Source organism: Dunckerocampus dactyliophorus, chromosome 9 (assembly GCF_027744805.1).
Source record: "Dunckerocampus dactyliophorus isolate RoL2022-P2 chromosome 9, RoL_Ddac_1.1, whole genome shotgun sequence".
In the NCBI taxonomy this organism is placed as follows: domain Eukaryota; kingdom Metazoa; phylum Chordata; class Actinopteri; order Syngnathiformes; family Syngnathidae; genus Dunckerocampus; species Dunckerocampus dactyliophorus.
Window position 1 is genome coordinate 9,669,466 of NC_072827.1, and position 19,605 is coordinate 9,689,070.

Sequence of the window (19,605 nt, forward strand, 5' to 3'; positions counted from 1 at the left end):
ACGTCATACTGCAATCAAGGAAGAATACAGATGGCTAGACGTTTTTGGTTTGGAGCATTTACAAAAAAAACTGTCAGACTTGACAGTGCAGCACAGAAATGTTGTGTTTCTAAGAAAGCGACGTGTCACATTGGCACTCAGTCACGCTACTGACAAATGATCCGCAGTAACAAGGAGACCATCAATCTGCAAACGCTCGGAGTGAGAAAGCACTGTCGTGTCCAGTCTGTTGCCTTGTTAGCCTCGAGGCTCAACAAGGAAGCCCTCAGCACTCACACTGCATGATGTGGGAAACCATCAGAGCGGCGCTGGTGTCGTTGCAGGTCAGGCGGCCGCTGGAAAGATCCTGCTTGATCTGGAGGGCAAACAGGTACCTGGATATACAAACACGGGTTGATGGTTACAGTTTGTGCGCTGAGATTTCACAAACGTCGGGAAGCCGGACACACTCCCAGCGAGGGGCGTAATGCCGGCGCTTTCTTGTAAATTGTTGAGAATGTACGTAGTTGGTGTTTATTGTCCTCTACTAGTACTAGTAGTAGTAGTAGTAGTAGTAGTAGTAGTCGCCCTGTGTATGTGTCATGGTTGTAGTGTTATTTCATACAACACTGTTAGTCAGACTGTTATGTTGAATATTGCAATCCCTCATTTATCGCGGTTAATTAGTTCCAGACCCGACCGTGATAAGGGAATTTCCACAAAGTAGGATTCCTTATATATATATATGTATATGTATATATATATATATATATATATATATATATATATATATATATATATATATATATATATATGTATATGTATATGTATATGTATATGTATATGTATATGTATATGTATATATATATATATATATATATATATATATATATATATATATATATGTATGTATGTATGTATATGTATATGTATGTGTATATATATATATATATATATATATATATATATAAATAAATAAATTGAATATTTTGGTATATATATAAGATATATATAAGGCTGGTGCTTGTGTGTGGGACAGACAGGAAGTGACGTCGGGGGTTCAGAGTTGTTTTATCTGTCATTGGGTTCCGCAACAGTAACCCATGTTAGGGATTATTGTGCCTGTCGTGAGATCACTCGAACCTGCAATAAAAGCCTGTTGTTCCGGCGATCAAGTCTGGCGCTTGTACAGTACGTCGCACCCAACATTACAGGAACATTACTGACACCTAGTGACCAGTGAATAGAATACCACATCATCGTCTGTGAGTGCATCTTCTACGCTTAATTTAGGCCAAAAAAGTGCATAAACATTGCTTAAATATGTATCGAGGGAAAGGCTTCTTGAGACGTCATCTGTACTTCTGTGAAGAAGGTGTCGGACGTTTCGCTCCTCATCCGAAGAGCTTCGTCAGCGAACTAATAAGTGCTGGTAGCCTAGGCCTTAAATACAGTAAGAGTGGGCGGAATTGGTGTGCCAACACCCTCCTTCTATTGGTTCCTTACACTAAGCCTGGGCGGAATAGTGGTATAATGCTCTCCAGCTATTAACACCTCCGATAAAAGGGAAGTGTCGCTCCCTGAGTTGGGTATGAACGACTCTGATACTGGCTCGTTAGCATCTATTGTTCTGGACCGGCCCTGGCTTCACCTCATTTGCAAGACTTAAATATGTATATTTTTAGACTTACAAAAGGCCGTATTCAACCACGAAACAGCAAGATTTATGAATTTATATATTTCTGAAAAACAGTGATAGTGTGAAGCCGTGAAATTCAAAGCACACAGTGGCGAGAAATTACTGTAGTGTTGGTTGTGGACTCTTGGTTGAAACTTCCATCGACCCCCAGGTAAGTTGAGTTTGAGACCTGCAGCTTTAAAGGCGCATTTTTCCAGAAAATGTTGGTTGAACTCCAAATTGTATGACTTCAGGAATTTGTCACCGTACGCTCTTTTTGTCTCACAGAGACATATTAAGATGTGGAGTAAATGCAACTTAATGAGGCAAATGTTACAACCAACCTCGTCAGCTCTTCCAGCAGTTGGGCATGGTCTGGAGGAAAATATTTCACAGCAAACCTCAACGTCGTGTGCTTCGGTCCTGTTAGAAACAGAGTTGAGGTTGTGTTTTAAAAACAGCCTGAAATGAGATCTGGGAATACTCACGTCTAAGCTGCTTCATGATGGGCTTGATCGGGTCCAACCAAACCTGTGGAGAAGATATCATAAAGAACCTTCATGGATTTCCTGTCAAAAGTATTCCATTTGTCCATTTTTTATCCCCTTCTCGCTTACCATCATCTTTTGATGGTTCTGAAACTCCAGGCCGAAGTAATCGCCCTCGATGAGATTCATGTGGGTGCACACCAGGTCAAAGAGCACCTTGCCTGCAGCTTTTATCTGTGTTTAGAGCAGACAAAAACTATTGTCAGCTCATGAAGAGTAGCAGTGGATCATCTGACATGGTGGTTTTGGGTTGATATGTTTCACACAAGGACAATCTGGCTTCAAGCAAAAAAAAACAAAAAAAAGCAGCCTGAAGCAAAGTGAACCCCCTGGAGGTTCTTGACACTAAACAAATAACAGGTCAAAACTCCTCTGGGAATCCACCCAGCCCAACCCGGCCCACAAAGCCCACATAGCCCTCCGACTGCACCAAACGTGCGTCTTCAGTTGTAGGACCGACACTGGGCATTTGCTTCCAAAGCAATGACGCATGCAGACAAACTGAACAACATTAAGCATTCTTTTTTACTGCAGCTGACGGCCTCGTGACCGGTTGGCACAAGCACAGAATGCATCACAGCGTGAGGGAAGATCCCCATGACTTGGCTAATGAGCTACTGTCGTGTGAGAGAATGTTTCCAGGAAGCGGAGTCTCGTCTCATTTTACACTCAACCACGGGTGTCCAAACTTTTTCCAGCGAGGGCCGCATGGTGAGAAATGAAAGGATGCAACTCTGCCACTTTGATATTTTGTAAGATATGCTAAGAATGTATTTCAAGAAAAAACCTGCATCCCAGCTTTGTGATATAGATGAAAAAGCCTATCATTGATATCAGCTTCGCTCTTTTCTCTTTTTTTCCCATTTTTGTTGGGGTTTTTTTCCAAATATTTCAGCTTTCTTTTTAAATAATCTTAGTAAATTTGTAGTATTATGAGTTTATTCCCATAATATTCTGACTTATTTTCCTTATACTAAGAGTTTATTCTGGTAAAATGTTATTCTTTGTACGTTTATTCTGTTCTAGTTAGAATAGAACTTTGTTTCTCTTAATATCTTTACTTTATTCTCATAAAATTGCAGTTGCTTTTTTCTTTCATTTCTGCTGTTGTTGTTTATTTCATTTATTTTCCAACTATTTCAAAAAATGATTTCAACCAAATAGTCCAAAAATTACAACTTTACTTTGTTTTGTTTGTTTCTCATAACATCACAACTTTTTTCTTTAAAAATTTCAATTTCATGCTACTAAAAAGACATTATTCTTCCTGATATTAAAAAGTTATTCTCCTAAAATGACAACTTTTTCTTGTTAGATTACAACCGCTTTCTCTTAATATTTACACTTTATTATTGTCAAATTACTGCAGGTTTTTCCATTTTTGCTGTTGTTTTATTTTGTTTTCTTGTTAAATTACACTTTTAGAATGTGCCGTGAGCCAATAAAAAACAGCCGTGGGACACAAGACAAACACAAGGTTCCGTTGCAACAGCACATACAATGAGTTATGCGGCATTCATCTGCTGAGTTAACGAAAAAACAGGCATTCAAAACCTTCTATCCCTCAACGGCACTTCTTAAATCAGAGATGTCCAAAGTGTGGCCCCGGGGCCTGCAGCTGTTTTTGTTTTTTTATTGGCCTTTGGCACTTTCTAAAATTACAATTAAACACGCAAGTAAAAAACAAGAGCAAAAATTGAAAAAGAAGACCAGTCATTTTTACAAGAATAGAGACAAAATATTATGAGGGTAAAGTTATAATATTAAGAGAAAAAGTAAAGTTATAATATCAAAAGGGGAAAAAGGTCATAATATGAGAAACAAACAAAAAGAATAAAGTTGCAATTTTTGGAAAATCAGGTTGGGAAAAAGTTAGAATATTACAATAATAGTCAAAAGTCAAAATTTTATCAGATTAAAGAATGTAAATAATATTATGAGGGATTTTTTTTTAGATAAAAAAACTGCAAAAAAGTGTAATGTAAGGAGAAAATGTTCCTATTAATAATGTGCTTTGTCACCAAGAACACAAAGCAGAGATGCAGAATGTTTTTTTTCTTTCAATATACAAAGACGTCTTTGCATTTCTACATGGTTTGGTTAAAAAAAAAAAAAGTGTCCCCCACATCCTTTGACTAGTCACTATGTGGCCCTTGTATCCCTAGTATGTCATTTGTACTGTATATATTGTCATAGGAACAACCATGTCTTTCAAGAGTAAAGCCATTGCTGTGGCATGCATCTCCAGGCAGCCCCCCTGCAGAACACCAGCTGTTTCCATCTGATGATGATGAGGAAAGAAAAGACTCTTGCCAGAAAGCTACTGTACTTCCTGACAGAATGTCCTTTTGCTATGCTAAAATGTGCTGAGCAAAAGCTTGAGAAATGGAATGGCACAGATGTGAAAACGTCATGGTGTCTCCATGGGCATGGAAGGCAAGGACAGCCGCCTGCCATCAGTCACTGTCGGGCTGCCACCGTGGGCCAGTGGACTACCACACAGCAGCGCTAATCCATGCTTGTGGGAACATTTTTGTAAGCATCCATGCTTGTTTAATACACAGAGGAACTAGAAAGCCATTTAGCTGATGAACAGGCAGGGAATCTATAGAAGCCTCACCACTGAAGGAAAAAAAATATTCCAAAGGTGAGTCAGAATTCTGAGATCAATAGTCGAAATGATCAGATTCAAAATGTAAATTATGGGAAAATAAAGTCAGAATTATGAGATTAAAAAAAGTTAAAAAATAAAAAAATAGGAGATAAAAATCTAAATTATGAGATAGTCATAAAAAGTCCAACTTATGACATAAAGTCCTAATTAAGAGATGAAAAGTAAAAATTAGGAGGAAAAAAAAGGAAAAATTACGTAAAAACTCATAATCATGCGATAGGAAAGTCGTAATGAGATAAAAAGTCAAATTTATGAGATTAAAAAGTCAATTGTGAGATAGAAAGTTGAAATTATCAAGTAAAAAGTCAAAATTATGCGATAAAAAGTCATAATTATGAGATAAAAAGTCCAAATTATGAGATAAAGTCAATTATGAAATAGGAAAGTCATAATGATGAGGTAAAAAGTCAAAATGATGAGATCTAATAATTTCCCCTTTTTAACTCATCATTACAACTTACCGTTGGGGTATTTTTTTTCTTTCAGTGGGGAAAACAGGCTTCCATCAGTGCACAAGAAATGAGCGTACAGGAAAACTGAAGCAGAAAACAAATTTGGTTAGAAGGCCCAAAACCCATCACCATTTTCATCTTCGGCTCATACTTATTTACACGTTTAGCCATCTGGAAAAAAGAAGCTTAAAACCCAAAACACCTGAATGGTGTGCATGTGCACTTTCATCTCTTACAACTTCAAAGTCAATATTGGAACATGAAGAAGAAGAGGTGAAAACAATAACGACTAAATGAGGCTTTTATCTGGCTGGAACGCTCTCATATCCGCCCTTGTAAATCTACCGCCGCTATAAAATAAGCACTGTCCGAGCAGAGATGCGTGAGGCCGGAGGCTGATTAGATTTGGGGCGTGATTAAATGCAGCTGTTGCACATTGGAGATACAGCGCGAGCACTCGACACTGCAGCTTCTGACGTAATAAGAAAGGCTGCTTCGAAACTACTGAGTGGTCAAGCACGCACACGCTGCAAGTCTAAATGCAACATTATAATAGTGGTAGTTCATATATGGTCATTAGACCTGACTGGATGCCATATGATTAGAGTCAGTTACTTTTTTTAAAAACTGATAAGTGTGCTTGCAGGCCCATAAACATGTATGACAAAACTAGTGCAAGAAAAGCATCATGATTACTCAATAACCCACAATGCTCTCCTTTCCTAGAAGTGAAACATTTAAGGCAAAGTAAAGTCAGAAAATAAAGTGGGATTAGTTATGGATTCACAATAAAACCTGGAAAACCCATGAATGAAAGGCATCAATGGTGGTATTGACAATTTCAATGGACCAAGAGGGGATTCTGCATCTGAATAAAACCTCATCTACTACTAAAACCCACCATCAGCACGAGCAATTACAACATGTTAACATGGTTTGACATGTTAAAATAAAGATAATTCATTCACACCATATTGTTAACGTGCTGATACCTACAACATGTTGTTTGCTTGCAAACGAAACAACCTTTAGGGCAGAGATAATAATAGTCAAATTGATCAACTTTATTTGGCAGTTGTACGGACAGCAAAATTGACGAATACAGTGGTTTTCATTGTGAATTAGTTCCAAATGTTTTGACAAAAACCATCATGAACAAAAGCCAAGGCAATCTTTCCCATAGAATTCAGCTGCTTCAGACATCTAAAAATTATAACAAAAAACACATTTTATAAAGAATAATTATTATTAATATTAACAAAAACATCATAAATAAAAAATAACCTAAATACATTTTATATAGAGAATAATTATCAATATTTTTACATACAGAAAACAATTAAAACTAAGTATATAGTTGTCCCTCGCCATATCGTCGTTCGATTATCACTCCCTCACTGTTTTTAAAAATTAATGAATACATGGTTGCTGTTTCGTAGTTGACTATGGCGCATTATTAGCCAAAAAATATTGAAAAGAAAAGTTGTATGTAGTATTCTGGTCACTTGGCGTGAGTAATCCATTTTTGAGACATGACATTACAGTAGATTACCATCACACTGCATTGATTCAGCCATGGAACGTCCCACAGGGTTAAAAGTGAAAAGAAGTTCTCCTCCCAAACCGTGTGGAATTGGTAAGTTTTTGGCTTCTTTGTCCTTCTCCCCACTTCGTTTTAAACCCTTTCTTAAGCTTAGAATGCAGTAAATAAATCTGAGGCTCACTAGTTAGCTGTCTTGCAATGTTTAAAGCCATGGCCGTCTCTTGTGTCCCTGCAGTGATCCTGTAGTCTGTGCATTACAGTTGAGCAATGCGGCGTAAACAAAGAATAATAGGAGTGCAAAAGTGACTACAGGGGTGTTATTTCATGTCTACAGGGCTCTAATAATGGTAAAGATTGTATTTAGAAAGTCATAAAAAGCTTTTCTGTGCTCTAACTATGAAAATATTCCACTTATTTACTGTATATAGAGTCCGACTTCACTCATCAAGGTGGGGTCTGAAAGGAATTCACCGCGATTATTTAGCAGTCGCACAGACAGTGCACCGTAGGGTGCTTTGTTTGGGCACTCGGAATGACACTGTACAGGCCAAATGGACTAGTTCTTAACGTGCAATGCTGTATGAAAAGCGAGGCAACATTTTGCTGTTTGCGATGAAAACAGAATCATACAAAAAACGAGGTTTGACTGTAGTTATATTATTTCATATTATCAGCACTAAAGGGATGGGAAAGTGCTCTCTGAATGTTCTGACCTCACATTTCCATGCCAGCGCCTCTGCCGGTTTCACCCGAGCAGTGCACTCCATTTTGCCTCAATTACCTCAAATGATCCACTTGTGTTTATAGCTTCCATCTATGTAACACAGTCAAAACCTTGGTTTTTCGAGCGCCCTGTTTTTCGTGTGATTCGGTTTTCGATGAAAGCTTTCAGGAAAAACAATATTGCAACAAACTATTTAATTTACCTTTTTGGTACGTTGAATGTCGCATTGTTTTCTGCATTAAAAACTCAAATTAGTCTCTATAACATGTATTTTTATTAAGCATTTTGGGTTTCTGGATAGGAATAATTGGATTGACATTATTTCCAATGGAAAAAATTGCTTTGGTTTCCGTTTTGACTTTTTAGAACAAACACCAAGGTACCACTGTAAAAGCATTGCTGGATTTGGCAACCCGCGGCACACAGTGGGGCAGGGGGTTGGTCCGAGGGTGTCAAGGCTCATTATGTTTGGACATAAGGGTGCTGTGTGTGTTTACATGTGTATCAGCACTTCAAATCCTGTTTGCACCACTACCCTGACCTCTCCATGCCCCCCTGCTGACAGAAGACACCTAAACAAAGATGACAGCAATGACTGCACACATGTCCACTCGGGGGCCACTTCAGGGCAAACACCCCACCCCCACACCTTTAGCAAGCGTCTTTCAGCAAATACCACCCATGAAAGGTCAGGTATAACATTATTTCCCACTACGGCTTCCCCTCCAGGAGTTGTTGGTATTGTTGGTTTCACACATGGCTGGCAAACACGCTGCCAATGCCCATCGGCTCCGCGGGGAACAAAGAGAAGCTTGTCACAGGGCACTTGAGAAGGTTGCATAGCCATTGTTGGACAGAGTATCAGCTGGGATTCAGGGAAAGGGCGCCAACGTTGCTTTTAAGCATCTCGTGGCCTTTCTGGCTGGATCAGACTTGAAGGAATAATGGGAGCGTCCGTCACACAGCAGGGGGGTTTACGCTTGTGAGGTTGTGCATCAACAAGAGGCTGATCAAGGTCGAGGATGAGCGATGTGAAGTAGGACTGCAACTAATGTTTCGTTTCTTAGTCGATTCATGTGACGCTTGCTGTCTGGATTAATCGAGTAGTCAGTTAGACCAGGGGTGTCCAAAGCGCAGGCCCGAAGCCGCTGTTTTTTTGTTGTTGTTTTTTTATTGGGCCCGCCGCACATTCTAAGAATGGAATTTAACACGAAAACTAAAAAAAAACAGCAAAAATGGAAACATCAGTAGTCATTTTATAAAAATAAAGTGAAAATATTCAGAGAATATCGTGATATTATGAGGCAAAATAATGTCATTTTAGAAGCATAAAGCTGAAATATTCAAGAAAAATGATGCCGTATGATGACAAACCAAAAAACTAATAAAGTTGTAATTACCGTTACGAGAATGTTAATTATGCTCCGAGTATGAAGTCAAAATATTATGGGATTAAAGTCATAAGTACGAGAAGAAAATGTACAAGAAGAACGTGGAAAATAAAAACAAAAATAACACAGATGGAAAAAACATTTGTAATTTCACGAGAATATAGTCAAAATATTGAGGAAAAAAGTCGTATTCTAACAAGAAAAAAAAGTCGCAATTTTACGAGTGTAAACTTTAGTAGCATGGAGTTGGAATATTAAAGAAAAAAAATACACAATGTTATGAGAAAGAAATAAAACAATGAATAAAGTCGTATTTTTTTCTAAATTAGGTTTCCGAAAATTTGTAATGCTACAAGAATAATGTATAAGAATAAAATCGGAATCGCAAGAAGAAAAGTGACAAGGAAAAGTTGAAATAGAAAAAAACTACACAATTGGAAAAAAAACAGCTGTAACTTTATGATAGTAAAGTCAAAATATTAACAGAAAAAAAGTCATTCTATGATGAAAAAAGTAGTAGTTATGTTAAGAAAAATGTCATTTTAGGAGCACAGTTGAAATATTAAAGAAACATTTTATTTTTCAAAAGTCGTAATATGATGTGACACAAACGAAACAAAATAAGGCTGTAATTTTGGGAATATTAGTGTGGGGAAAAATGTATAATATTATGGGATAAAAGTAAAAATATTATGGAAATAAAGTCATAATATTACAAAAAGAACAATTACGAATATTATTTAAGAAGAAAGTATAAATAGTTGGAAAATTTACAAGAAGAAAGTTGAAATAGTTGGATTTTTTTAAAAAGCAAAATGGCAACAAAATCTGTAATTTTATGAGAATGAAGTCAAAATATTAAAAACAAAAAAGTCGTAATTTTATGAGAATAACCTTATAATATTTTGAGGAAAAGTAATATGATTTTAGTAGCATTGAGTTGAAATATTAAAGACATATTTTTTTAAATGATCATATTTCAAAGTATGATGAGAAACCAAACAAAATAAAGTTGTAGTTTTCTTTAATATTAGATTTGGGAAAATATATATATATATATTATGGGATTGAAGTCATAATATTCTAAAAAGCAAAATTATGAAAATTATTCAGGAAGAAAGATGAAATATTTGGAAATTAAAAAAAAAAAACAAACAGCAAAAATGTGGAAAAAGAGCAAAGATTGACATACTAATACTGGTCCTTTTCACTTATATCAAAAAGCCGAGATGCAATTTTCTCTTGAAATATGTATCACTTCTTAACATATCTACAGGTATATATGTTGCTTTACAAAATATCAGTGACCCTTGCATCCTTTCATTTTTCACTATGTGGTCATCGCTAGAAAAAGTTTGGACACCCCTTCATTAGGCCCGGCCTAGACGGACCAAATCAATATGAACCAAACACAAACATTGAATACCAAAATGGTTGAAGATGAATTGGATAACCGTTGAATTGTTGCAGCTGTAATTTAAAGCAGGAAATGTGAGCGAGAAAAGAAGAGAACATTGCCAAGAGCATTCATTGTCTTCAGGGGATGCAGCGTCACCGATGCAGCAGTCAGAGCTGGATGTGCTTGAACTTCAGAAGCGAACCGTGATCTTTCCTCTCTCAGGGTTGCACTCAGATTACAGAAGGGCTTTCCAGTAGCAGGAAGATGCATCCCCACACTATATTGCTTTTATGGAAAACATATGTGAGGACTACACCGACTTCCTGGCGCAAAATTGCCATGGGTTCCAGCGGTAGCTGGAGCATTTACTGTATAGCTTCTAATACACACAGTGGTGCCGTGGCATGTGCTCATGTAAAGGTATACGATCACTGTAAGGGAGGGGGGGTAGGACAGGGAGGTCAGTGGCAGTGAGAGCTCATTGTGATTCAGGTCATGCATGACCGAGGTTCCCGGGGTGGCTCGGCTACAAGCTGCAAGCTGACAGGGAGAGGAGGGTGCAAACCAGCTGATAATCCTGCACGCTCTCCCTGTACATATGGATGCACCATCACACATATGCTTGTTGGGTGTGCGCATGAAATAAACAGCTTTACACCCCTTATCACTAATGGGACAACAAAACAGGAGGCAGTGGCAGGACATTTACTGTACGTCAGTAAAACCTTTTGTGGGTTTTTCCCTCGAAATGCTGAAGACTGGGCTGCCTCGGCTGTCAGGAAGCATCCCCGTCACAGCAGTCCAGCCTTTAGGACACCGTGAAAATAAAAGTCCCTGGGGTTTCTTCCACAATCACCACCACAACTCCTTCTATATTTGCTGTTTTTTGACACAGCTATATCGATTTTGCATAAACACCAATAATTAATGAAACATCTTGAAGTGTCCGCCATGTTGCTGAACCTTGAATAATGGTCCACAGCTCTACACACGGACCTCCCACTGTTATAGTCAGAGTGTCATAGATCAGAACAGTTGTGGGTGTGCATATTTACTGACATCTAGCAGGAGGGAGAAAAGGAGACTCAACTGGTGGGTCTTTGCTGCACAAAAAAAATGAAAATAATCCTGCACTTTTATTCCAAAGAGGATTTTGTTTTATGCAGGAGGGTGTCATCTAGTCATGCTCCTATAAGTGGCGACAACGCTCTGTAGTGCTATTTGAAACCCGTCACAGAAGAAGACCAATGTTTAAAATGTTGAATGCGTCAGTCCTGCCTCTTGTTGAGCCTTAAAGAATGTTTGTAAGTATTTTATGCTCTAACAGCTGATATTAGGAATGTCACGAGACACTCAGTTGATGAAACGAGACGATATACAAGATTGGGTCTACGAGAACGAGAGAAAAACAGATTTTAACATGACTTTTCAGAAAAGTACAATGAAAAAATATAAACAATATGACGACATGTTGCAATCTACTAATTTAATTTCGAGCACGTTTCACTCTTCTGCACTGTGTGCATGGTAGCAACCCCGCCTCCACCCACCGAGACAAAGAGACTGTATGACTGACAAAAGGACTCACTCCGTTCATGGCGTTGTTCTATGGAAGAAATGTGCCAAGGTGCTGAAACCAATGCGCAGAGTGAACTCTCTTCCTGCCTGTTTGGAGGCGGGAGACGAGGAAAACAGATATGCATGCACATGGCAATATATTACGGTCGGCAAAATGATCGGGTTCATTTTCATTTACTGTGTGATTAATTAATGAATTTATTGATTATCGTCCCAAACTCCTGACTGATATTATATAGAATAGTCCCTCGCCATTTCACGCTTTGAATTTCGTGGCGTTAAAATCATGCCACAAACACACAAAACACAGTTCACTCACGCCCAACGATTTACAGACCGAGTGTGGTTTGCCAATACAAAACATCATTCACAAACCAATGGATTTGGTTTTCCCCCAATAAGAAACGTACCTATCAAACAAATACATCCTGCTTCAGAAACACATACAACTAAAAAGGAACATATTTCTTCAATAACAAAAAAATATCCTTCAAGTATACAAAAAAGTCCAAAAAACAACTACGACACACTGATCGTATGCCTTTCAGTTCCACCCACAAATGCACGCCGATTTACACAAGAGTGCTCGTAAACTTTCCGAGAAATGGCCTGTAATTTACCCAACACAACAGCAGGTGGCACTGTTGATTCAATTAAAGGCCCCCTCCCTCTTTACGTAACAAGACTACGTGAACACACACCTTCAATTCTTCACAATAAATATTTGTAGATATAAAACGGTGTTCTGACAAAGCAATACAAATTAACCTGGTAGGAAATAAGAACCCCCCATGTCAACTGGTTCCTGGGAAGCAACTTTCGGCGTTGTTTATCACTCAAATCAGTGCTCAAAAGCAACACTCTATGATCTGTAATTAACTCAGTGTGTACGTGTATTTGAGGCAATATCAGAACTCATGCTGTTTCGTGTTTGAATACGGCCTGTTGTTAGTCAGAAAATGTGCATATTTAAAAAGATTTTGCATATTTTTTGCTTAAATTAAGCATTTAAGCAAAACAAAATTGCAAAATGAAGTAAAATACATATATATTGCATTCAGAAGATCCAGTACATTCAAAGATATTGTGATGATATGTAGTATTCTACACTGGTCACTAGGTGTCAGTAATGTAATGCAATTTTAGGTGAGACACACAAGCACCCGATTTGATCGCCAGAACAACAGGCTTTTATTGCAGCTTTGAATGATCACACAACAAAGGTACAATAATCCCTAGCATGGGATACTGCTGCGGCCGCGACGTCACTTCCTGTCCTCCCCCCCACTCAGCTCTCCGACCAACGCAACACATTAAAAGCAACACACGAGCAACAGTCTTATATATCTTATCTCCTCTGCTTATTTCTACTATATAGGGGTGTAAACGTGACTATCGGGGTGTTATTTCATGTCTAGAGGGCTCTAATAATGTTAAAAACAGTATTTAGAAGGTCGTAAAAAGTTTTTAAATGAGGGATTACTGTATCAGCTGTTTACGTGGAATGCACATCTTAATTGTCCATTTAATTGCCATATTTGGAGGTGTTCAAATTCACCATGTAAAATCGCTAATCCTATTCACTAACGCGTATATAGGATTTCCAGTGCAAACTAGCATCAAGCTAGTGCATTTGTTCCAATGCGTTATTGCACATTTTTTCATAGTTTGGCTGGTCCTGCAATTTATAGTTAGACAAGGGGTGTCCAATGTGAGAATGTTGTAAGTTGTAATTGACATGCTTTAAAGGTTTATTTTTTGTTCAAATAATTTCCAGTTAGTGTTTGTTGAACTTCTTTGTGTTGCTTATTTTGCACTACCTCAAATTCGAACTGCACTGTCTTTTCATTAAATCTAAGATATTTGAGGAAATTTGAGTTGAAAAAATTCTGCAATTTGGGTTGCCCACAGCCAAACCAGTCGAAAAACACTGTTCTTAGGTGCGCTAACAGAAGAAAATGGTGGTATTGCTGCAACATGCATTGATGTGCGACAACACTAAATGTTTTCACTGCTTCACTCATTAAAGTAAGCAGTAAGCAGGAAGGTTTGGAATTTTCTCCAAAAAGACTGGCCACCAGTTCTTTCATTCTTTTCAGAAGGCTGCAAATTGTGGACCCCCTGCTGGTTGGTCACCACAGCAAACCCCCATCTTAGAGGGGGATTACTGTCACCCACAGGCAGGATGCTTCGCTTCACATTTACTTCACTGCACAGCTCAGATCCACACGGCTCTACTCGCTCCTGTTTTCAGGGGACTGTTTTTCCGCTTCAAAGTAATGCTGCAAAAACCATACCACATGGAATGCATAGAAGAACGAGACACATGACTAGATTTTATTCTTGCCATGTACCGTATTTTCTAGACTATAAATTGCACATTTTTTCATTGTTTGGCTGGTCCTGCGATTTATAGTTAGACATGGGGTGTCCAAAGTGTGGCCGGGGGGCCACTTGCGGTGCGAGGCGGTCCTTTTATTGGCATGCGGCACATTCTAAAAATATATTTTAACCAAAAAAAACTTGCAAAAACTGAAAAATCAGCAGCAATTTTACAAGAAAAAAGTGTAAATATTAAGAAAAACTGAAGTTCTAAAATTTGTTTTTTATATATTATTTGACTTTTTATGAGTAACATTGAGAAAAAAAACAACGTCATTCTAGGAGCCTAAAGTTGAAATATTAAAGAAAAAGGCATTTTTTTGTTTTAATATTATGAGAAACAAAACAAAATAAAGTTGACATTTTTGGAAAATTAGGTTGCGGAAAAAGTTATATCATGGGAATAAAGTGAAAACATTATGGAAATAACGCCATAATATTTACAAGAAAAGCAGAAATGGACAAAAACAGCTGTAAGGTCAAAATATTGAAAGAAAAAAGTGGCAACTTTGCAAGGATAAACTCGTAATATTATGAGGAGAAATAATGTCATTTTAGTAGCATAGAGTTGAAATATTAAAGAAAAAATATGTTATTTGTTTTAAAAGTTAGGATTTTATGAGAAACAAACAAAACAAAATAAAGTTTTAATTTTTTGGAAAATTAGGTTGGGGAATAAGTGGTAATATTATGGGAATAAAGTCATATCATTACGAGAACAAAATCTACCAAGATTATCTATGAAGAAAGTTGAAATATTTGGAAAATGTAAAAAAAAACAACAACAAAACACACACACACACACACACACACACACACACACACAAAATTTGGGAAAAAAAAACAGCAAAGAGCAAAGTTCATACTAACAATACACTTTTCCACCTATATCACAAAGCTGAGATGCAGTTTTTGCTTGAAATATTTTTAGTTGTTAGCATAAGTATATTAAAGCGGCCGTTGCATCCCTTCATTTTTCAGTATGTGGCCCTTGCTGAAAAAAAGTTTGGACACCCCTGAGTTACACCTCATGCACTGATCACTGTTTTTTTATTAGTTTCTTGGTGTGTTATTTGGCCAGTCTGCAAACACCAAGACTTGAACCGTTGTCTGGAGATCATTTCAGTCCCCATCACATCGTTGAAAGAGTGTAAGTGAGGCCACTGATGCTGGTGCTATGGGCGTCGGAGGAATAGACGGGTCGTTGCTGCTTGTGCTGCTGCATGTTCCTGCTTTCAACCTTAATCTTCGCCAGTAATAAACAACGACAGTAGCACATGCTGCTCTCTCGCTGAGGCCAATCAATCGGCCTCTTCCAGATTAGCCTTAAACGACTTAGCCTTGCAGAGCGCCAAATCCAGGGGCTCTCTGCCCTGTGATGTACAGTCCATTACTGTAACGATGCGAGCACTCGTGCCTTGACACTCCAAACTTTGTCATTAGCAGAAATGGTGTCTCACACAAAGCTGAACTGGCTTGTGCTCAGAAATAACCATCAGCAGACAGGAAGTTCTGCAGTGACTTTGGAAGTGTAAACTGGCAAATAAAATGGCAGAGGCTGTGCCAGTGACCTGGGAATTAAGATCAACAGCCCATGCATACCGATTGGTACGTTTATTTATGCAGAATGAGACAGTGGTCCCTATGCTACTCTATTGATCCGCTTGTTTAATACTGCTTACCCTGTTCAAGGTCATGGGGAAGCTTATCTGTTGATTTAGGATGGGAAGTGAGTGAGCAACACCTTGGACTCATCACCACCAGTCACAGGGTTGACACATGCAGTGGGAAAACTAAGTTAATAACAATAATAATCGCACCCCCACACAACTCAGGGAGGGCATGCATACAGACGAATTCAGGAAGTGACCTATGTAAAACTTCAAGGTGTTGTCTTCATCACAATAAAAATAATATAATTGATCCCTTGCTGGTTTTGTAAGTTTCCCCCCTTACTTAGATATGAATGATGTCTTGTTATGGTAGCTTTATAAAACAGGAAGAGACAAAACTACCCAAAACAAAAAAAAGCCCAGACAAAATAAATATTAATAAAATCAGATCAAATAAAATAATAAATGTCTTCATAAATTTGTATGTGATTGAGAAAAACAAGTATTTAATCCCAATGCAAAACGTGGCATGGCATCGTTTTGCGTCGTCGTGCGCTAACTATCACTATCATTAAATTATTATTTTGTTCCAAAAGGGTCAATGAAATCCGAAACGTACAAAAACAAGGCAATTTTTCCCATAGGAAATAATATAAACTCAATGAAATAATTATGACTACTGTCGAATGTGCGGCAGTTTATTACCATGGCGGAGTGACTTCCTACTTGGTTTATTTCATCTGCAAAAACAGCGCTGAGATGGAAAATAAAAACATTTTTAGCTCACTAATCAGTAGCTGCTCATTTCTAGCAAACAACACTGTGTAATGGAACAAGGAAGTGTGTGTCTCACTCACTTAGTTGAGCGTAATGTGTTCCACTACACTTCATTTGACTTTGAACACTGCAAGAACTCAACATCTTATAAAGAATATTTGTCTTATTTCTAGTCAGCCTGTCTAAGTTTAGGATGTATAAATGCATAGCCATCAACATAATCTAATATGTAATTTAGCATTTTTTAATGATTATTTCTCTCCCTTTTCCAGTAAATAGTTACAGTCTGGGTTGGATAAATTCATCTCCAAAAGCACCATCATGGAGTCCATCGGACCCCAAAAAATACAGAACTGTTCCTATGCACAATGTGAATTTAAGAAATAAAACGGTTGATTATCTAAAAAAAATATTTATAAATATATTTATATAAATATTTATAATTGCTCTTTAACCGAGCAAAAATATGTTTTTGCTGATTACTTCATGAGAATATTTGATTACTAAAGTATTCGATAGCCGCAACCTGAATTTTCTGCAAAAGAAAAAAACAAAAATTGCAAAATAAGTTTTCATCAAAATTCTGCTAATTTTCGGGGTCACATTGATATGTGAGTCAAACATAAAAACAACAAGTATAGTCCCTCGTTTATCGTGGTTAATTGGTTCAAGACTCAACAGTGATAAGTGAATTTCCACAAAATAGGATTCCTTATTTATAAATTAAATTTTTTGTAGTTAAAGCATATGTTTAGGACCTTTTAAATATGTTTTTAAACATTATTAGAGCCCTCTCGACATGAAATAACACTCCTATAGTCACCTTTACACTTGCATTACCCAATATAGTTTACATAATGACTGGAAATAAGACGTCTTAAATATAAGTAAGATATTATATAGACTCACACGTTAGCACTGGCAGGAAACCTGGTGGCTGTTGTCTCATCAATGTAACGTTCCCCACGTCGAGTGGTCAGTGCAGAAGAATACTACTGCAGTGGTGCAGTGAACATTCACACAGGAGCTGCTGTCAGCCACTCATGCCAGTCACTGGCACTTTTCACACATTTTGACAATCAGCAACTCTACAGTAGCTAGCACTCCCGAGGCTCCGCCTCTTAAAAGTGCACACAACGTCAAAGATATTACACCACATATAACATCTTCTAAATGCCTTATACAGTATGTGTATTTTCGTTAATTTAGGTATTTTTCCTGATCGAAAATGCTTAATTCAGGCTGAGAATAGGTACAATTTGCTTATATGTGCATATGTTTTGACTTCTAATAGGACGTATTCAACCACGAAACGGTGATCATTTATTAATTAATTTTTGAAAAACCACGATTGAGTGAGGGAGCAACGTTCTAACCATGATGTAGCGAAGGATGACTGTATACACAAACTTATGGCAACCTTGTTGCCTGGCAACTGTGCGGGCTACGTCTTAGCTCGGAATGACAATGTGTCGAGTTATTGAGAGCACACATGTCAGCCTCATGGTGGCCCAGACAGAAGCAATTATCATCTGTAAAACATAGAACTTCTGGAGGAAAAGTTTTGCCACATCTGCATGTAGTAACTTACTGTTTTTTGAGGGTGGGCTAATCACTACTGACAGAAAGAATACTGCTTGGTAAAAGACCTGCATTGAGAGAAATATGGCAGGGAAAGTAAGTCCACAGAAGTGACAGGCACACATGCTATCTTAGGGAATGATGGGAGCTTATGCACCAACAGTAAATATGAGGCCAAGGCTTGAGGAGGCAGCTGCTGCTGCACATCTGCAGGCCACCACTTCTTGGAAGGATTTAGGTCCTCCAATATTTCTCCAGTGAAAGAGCAACACCAGCAACCATGGCAACATTGAAAGAATTGTGCCTCCTAACAAATGAGGCGCGACAAATGTGAACTAATTTGGAGGGGCAGGAAATGTGCTTAAGTTTAACTAATATTCTTCCAGTAAAATGCCCGAGCAATGGGTGCAATCATGTCCCCCTGCGTGACATCATGACGCAATTACTGCGAGCACACGCGCAGATTTTGGAAGCTAAAGTACAAAAGGGTGCTAAGACCACATCCTATTTTCAGTATTGTCAGGCACATCCAAAATCACCGGCTGAGAGGTTAAGCCGACTAGATGGGATGTGATACCGCTACAAACACGCACACCCGGCTGCGGAGGCAGGCGCGCTGGACTTCTGCTCGGCCGCGCTGAGGTTTACTCGCAGGATGAAGCGAAGATCCTCCTGATTAATTCAACAACACATCAACAATACATGAAGCAGGGGGCTATGAGTGCCCCGGCATCAGGTACAACTTAAAATGTTTTCTTTTTTTTTTCTTGGATGCAAATGGATTTTAGTCTCATGAAGCCGGCTCACTTTTTCACCCGGGTCTCCATGGTAACACTACAGGATGCAGCGTGGTCGCCCTGTGGGACATCAGCTGTCAAAATACTGTCCTTGAAATGCCAAAATGTTCACAATAAAAGGAAGGGCTGATGTCATGTCGGCTTCTTTAGACAGTAAACTCGTTTAGACTGAACCAACAGTGCCTCTGCTGGTTGCAGCCAAGTAGTACACTCCATTTTGCATCAACCAATTCCACACAAATTCCTGAAAATCCACTATTACGCCTATCTGTTAACATAACACATAAAAGATGTTCTTAAATCAGCGCTGACTATCACTGTCAGCCTCAATGGAAGCACCTAGATTCACTGAGCATCCGCAACAGTCATGTAAATAACTCATAATGAAGAATGAAGTGACTGTTACCTCTATGCCCTGGTGGCTGGAACGTACTGCACAGTAGAGCTCCGCTTCCCCCCGGGCGATATGTTCCGGGACCACCAGCGAAT

At 38.3% G+C, this 19,605-nt stretch overlaps 1 protein-coding gene across 1 annotated transcript in view; it reads right to left on the reverse strand.

Moving 5' to 3' along the window:
- The window catches only part of LOC129187464 (FERM, ARHGEF and pleckstrin domain-containing protein 1-like), a 75,422-nt gene that overhangs the window by 27,947 nt on the left and 27,870 nt on the right, over nt 1-19,605 (reverse strand). Inside the window, exons 3-6 of the mRNA XM_054786810.1 lie at nt 2,275-2,379; nt 2,146-2,188; nt 2,002-2,080; nt 277-374 (exon numbers count right to left, since the gene is read on the reverse strand). Of these exons, the coding sequence (XP_054642785.1) occupies nt 277-374; nt 2,002-2,080; nt 2,146-2,188; nt 2,275-2,379 (325 nt within the window). The remainder of the gene's footprint in view (nt 1-276; nt 375-2,001; nt 2,081-2,145; nt 2,189-2,274; nt 2,380-19,605) is intronic.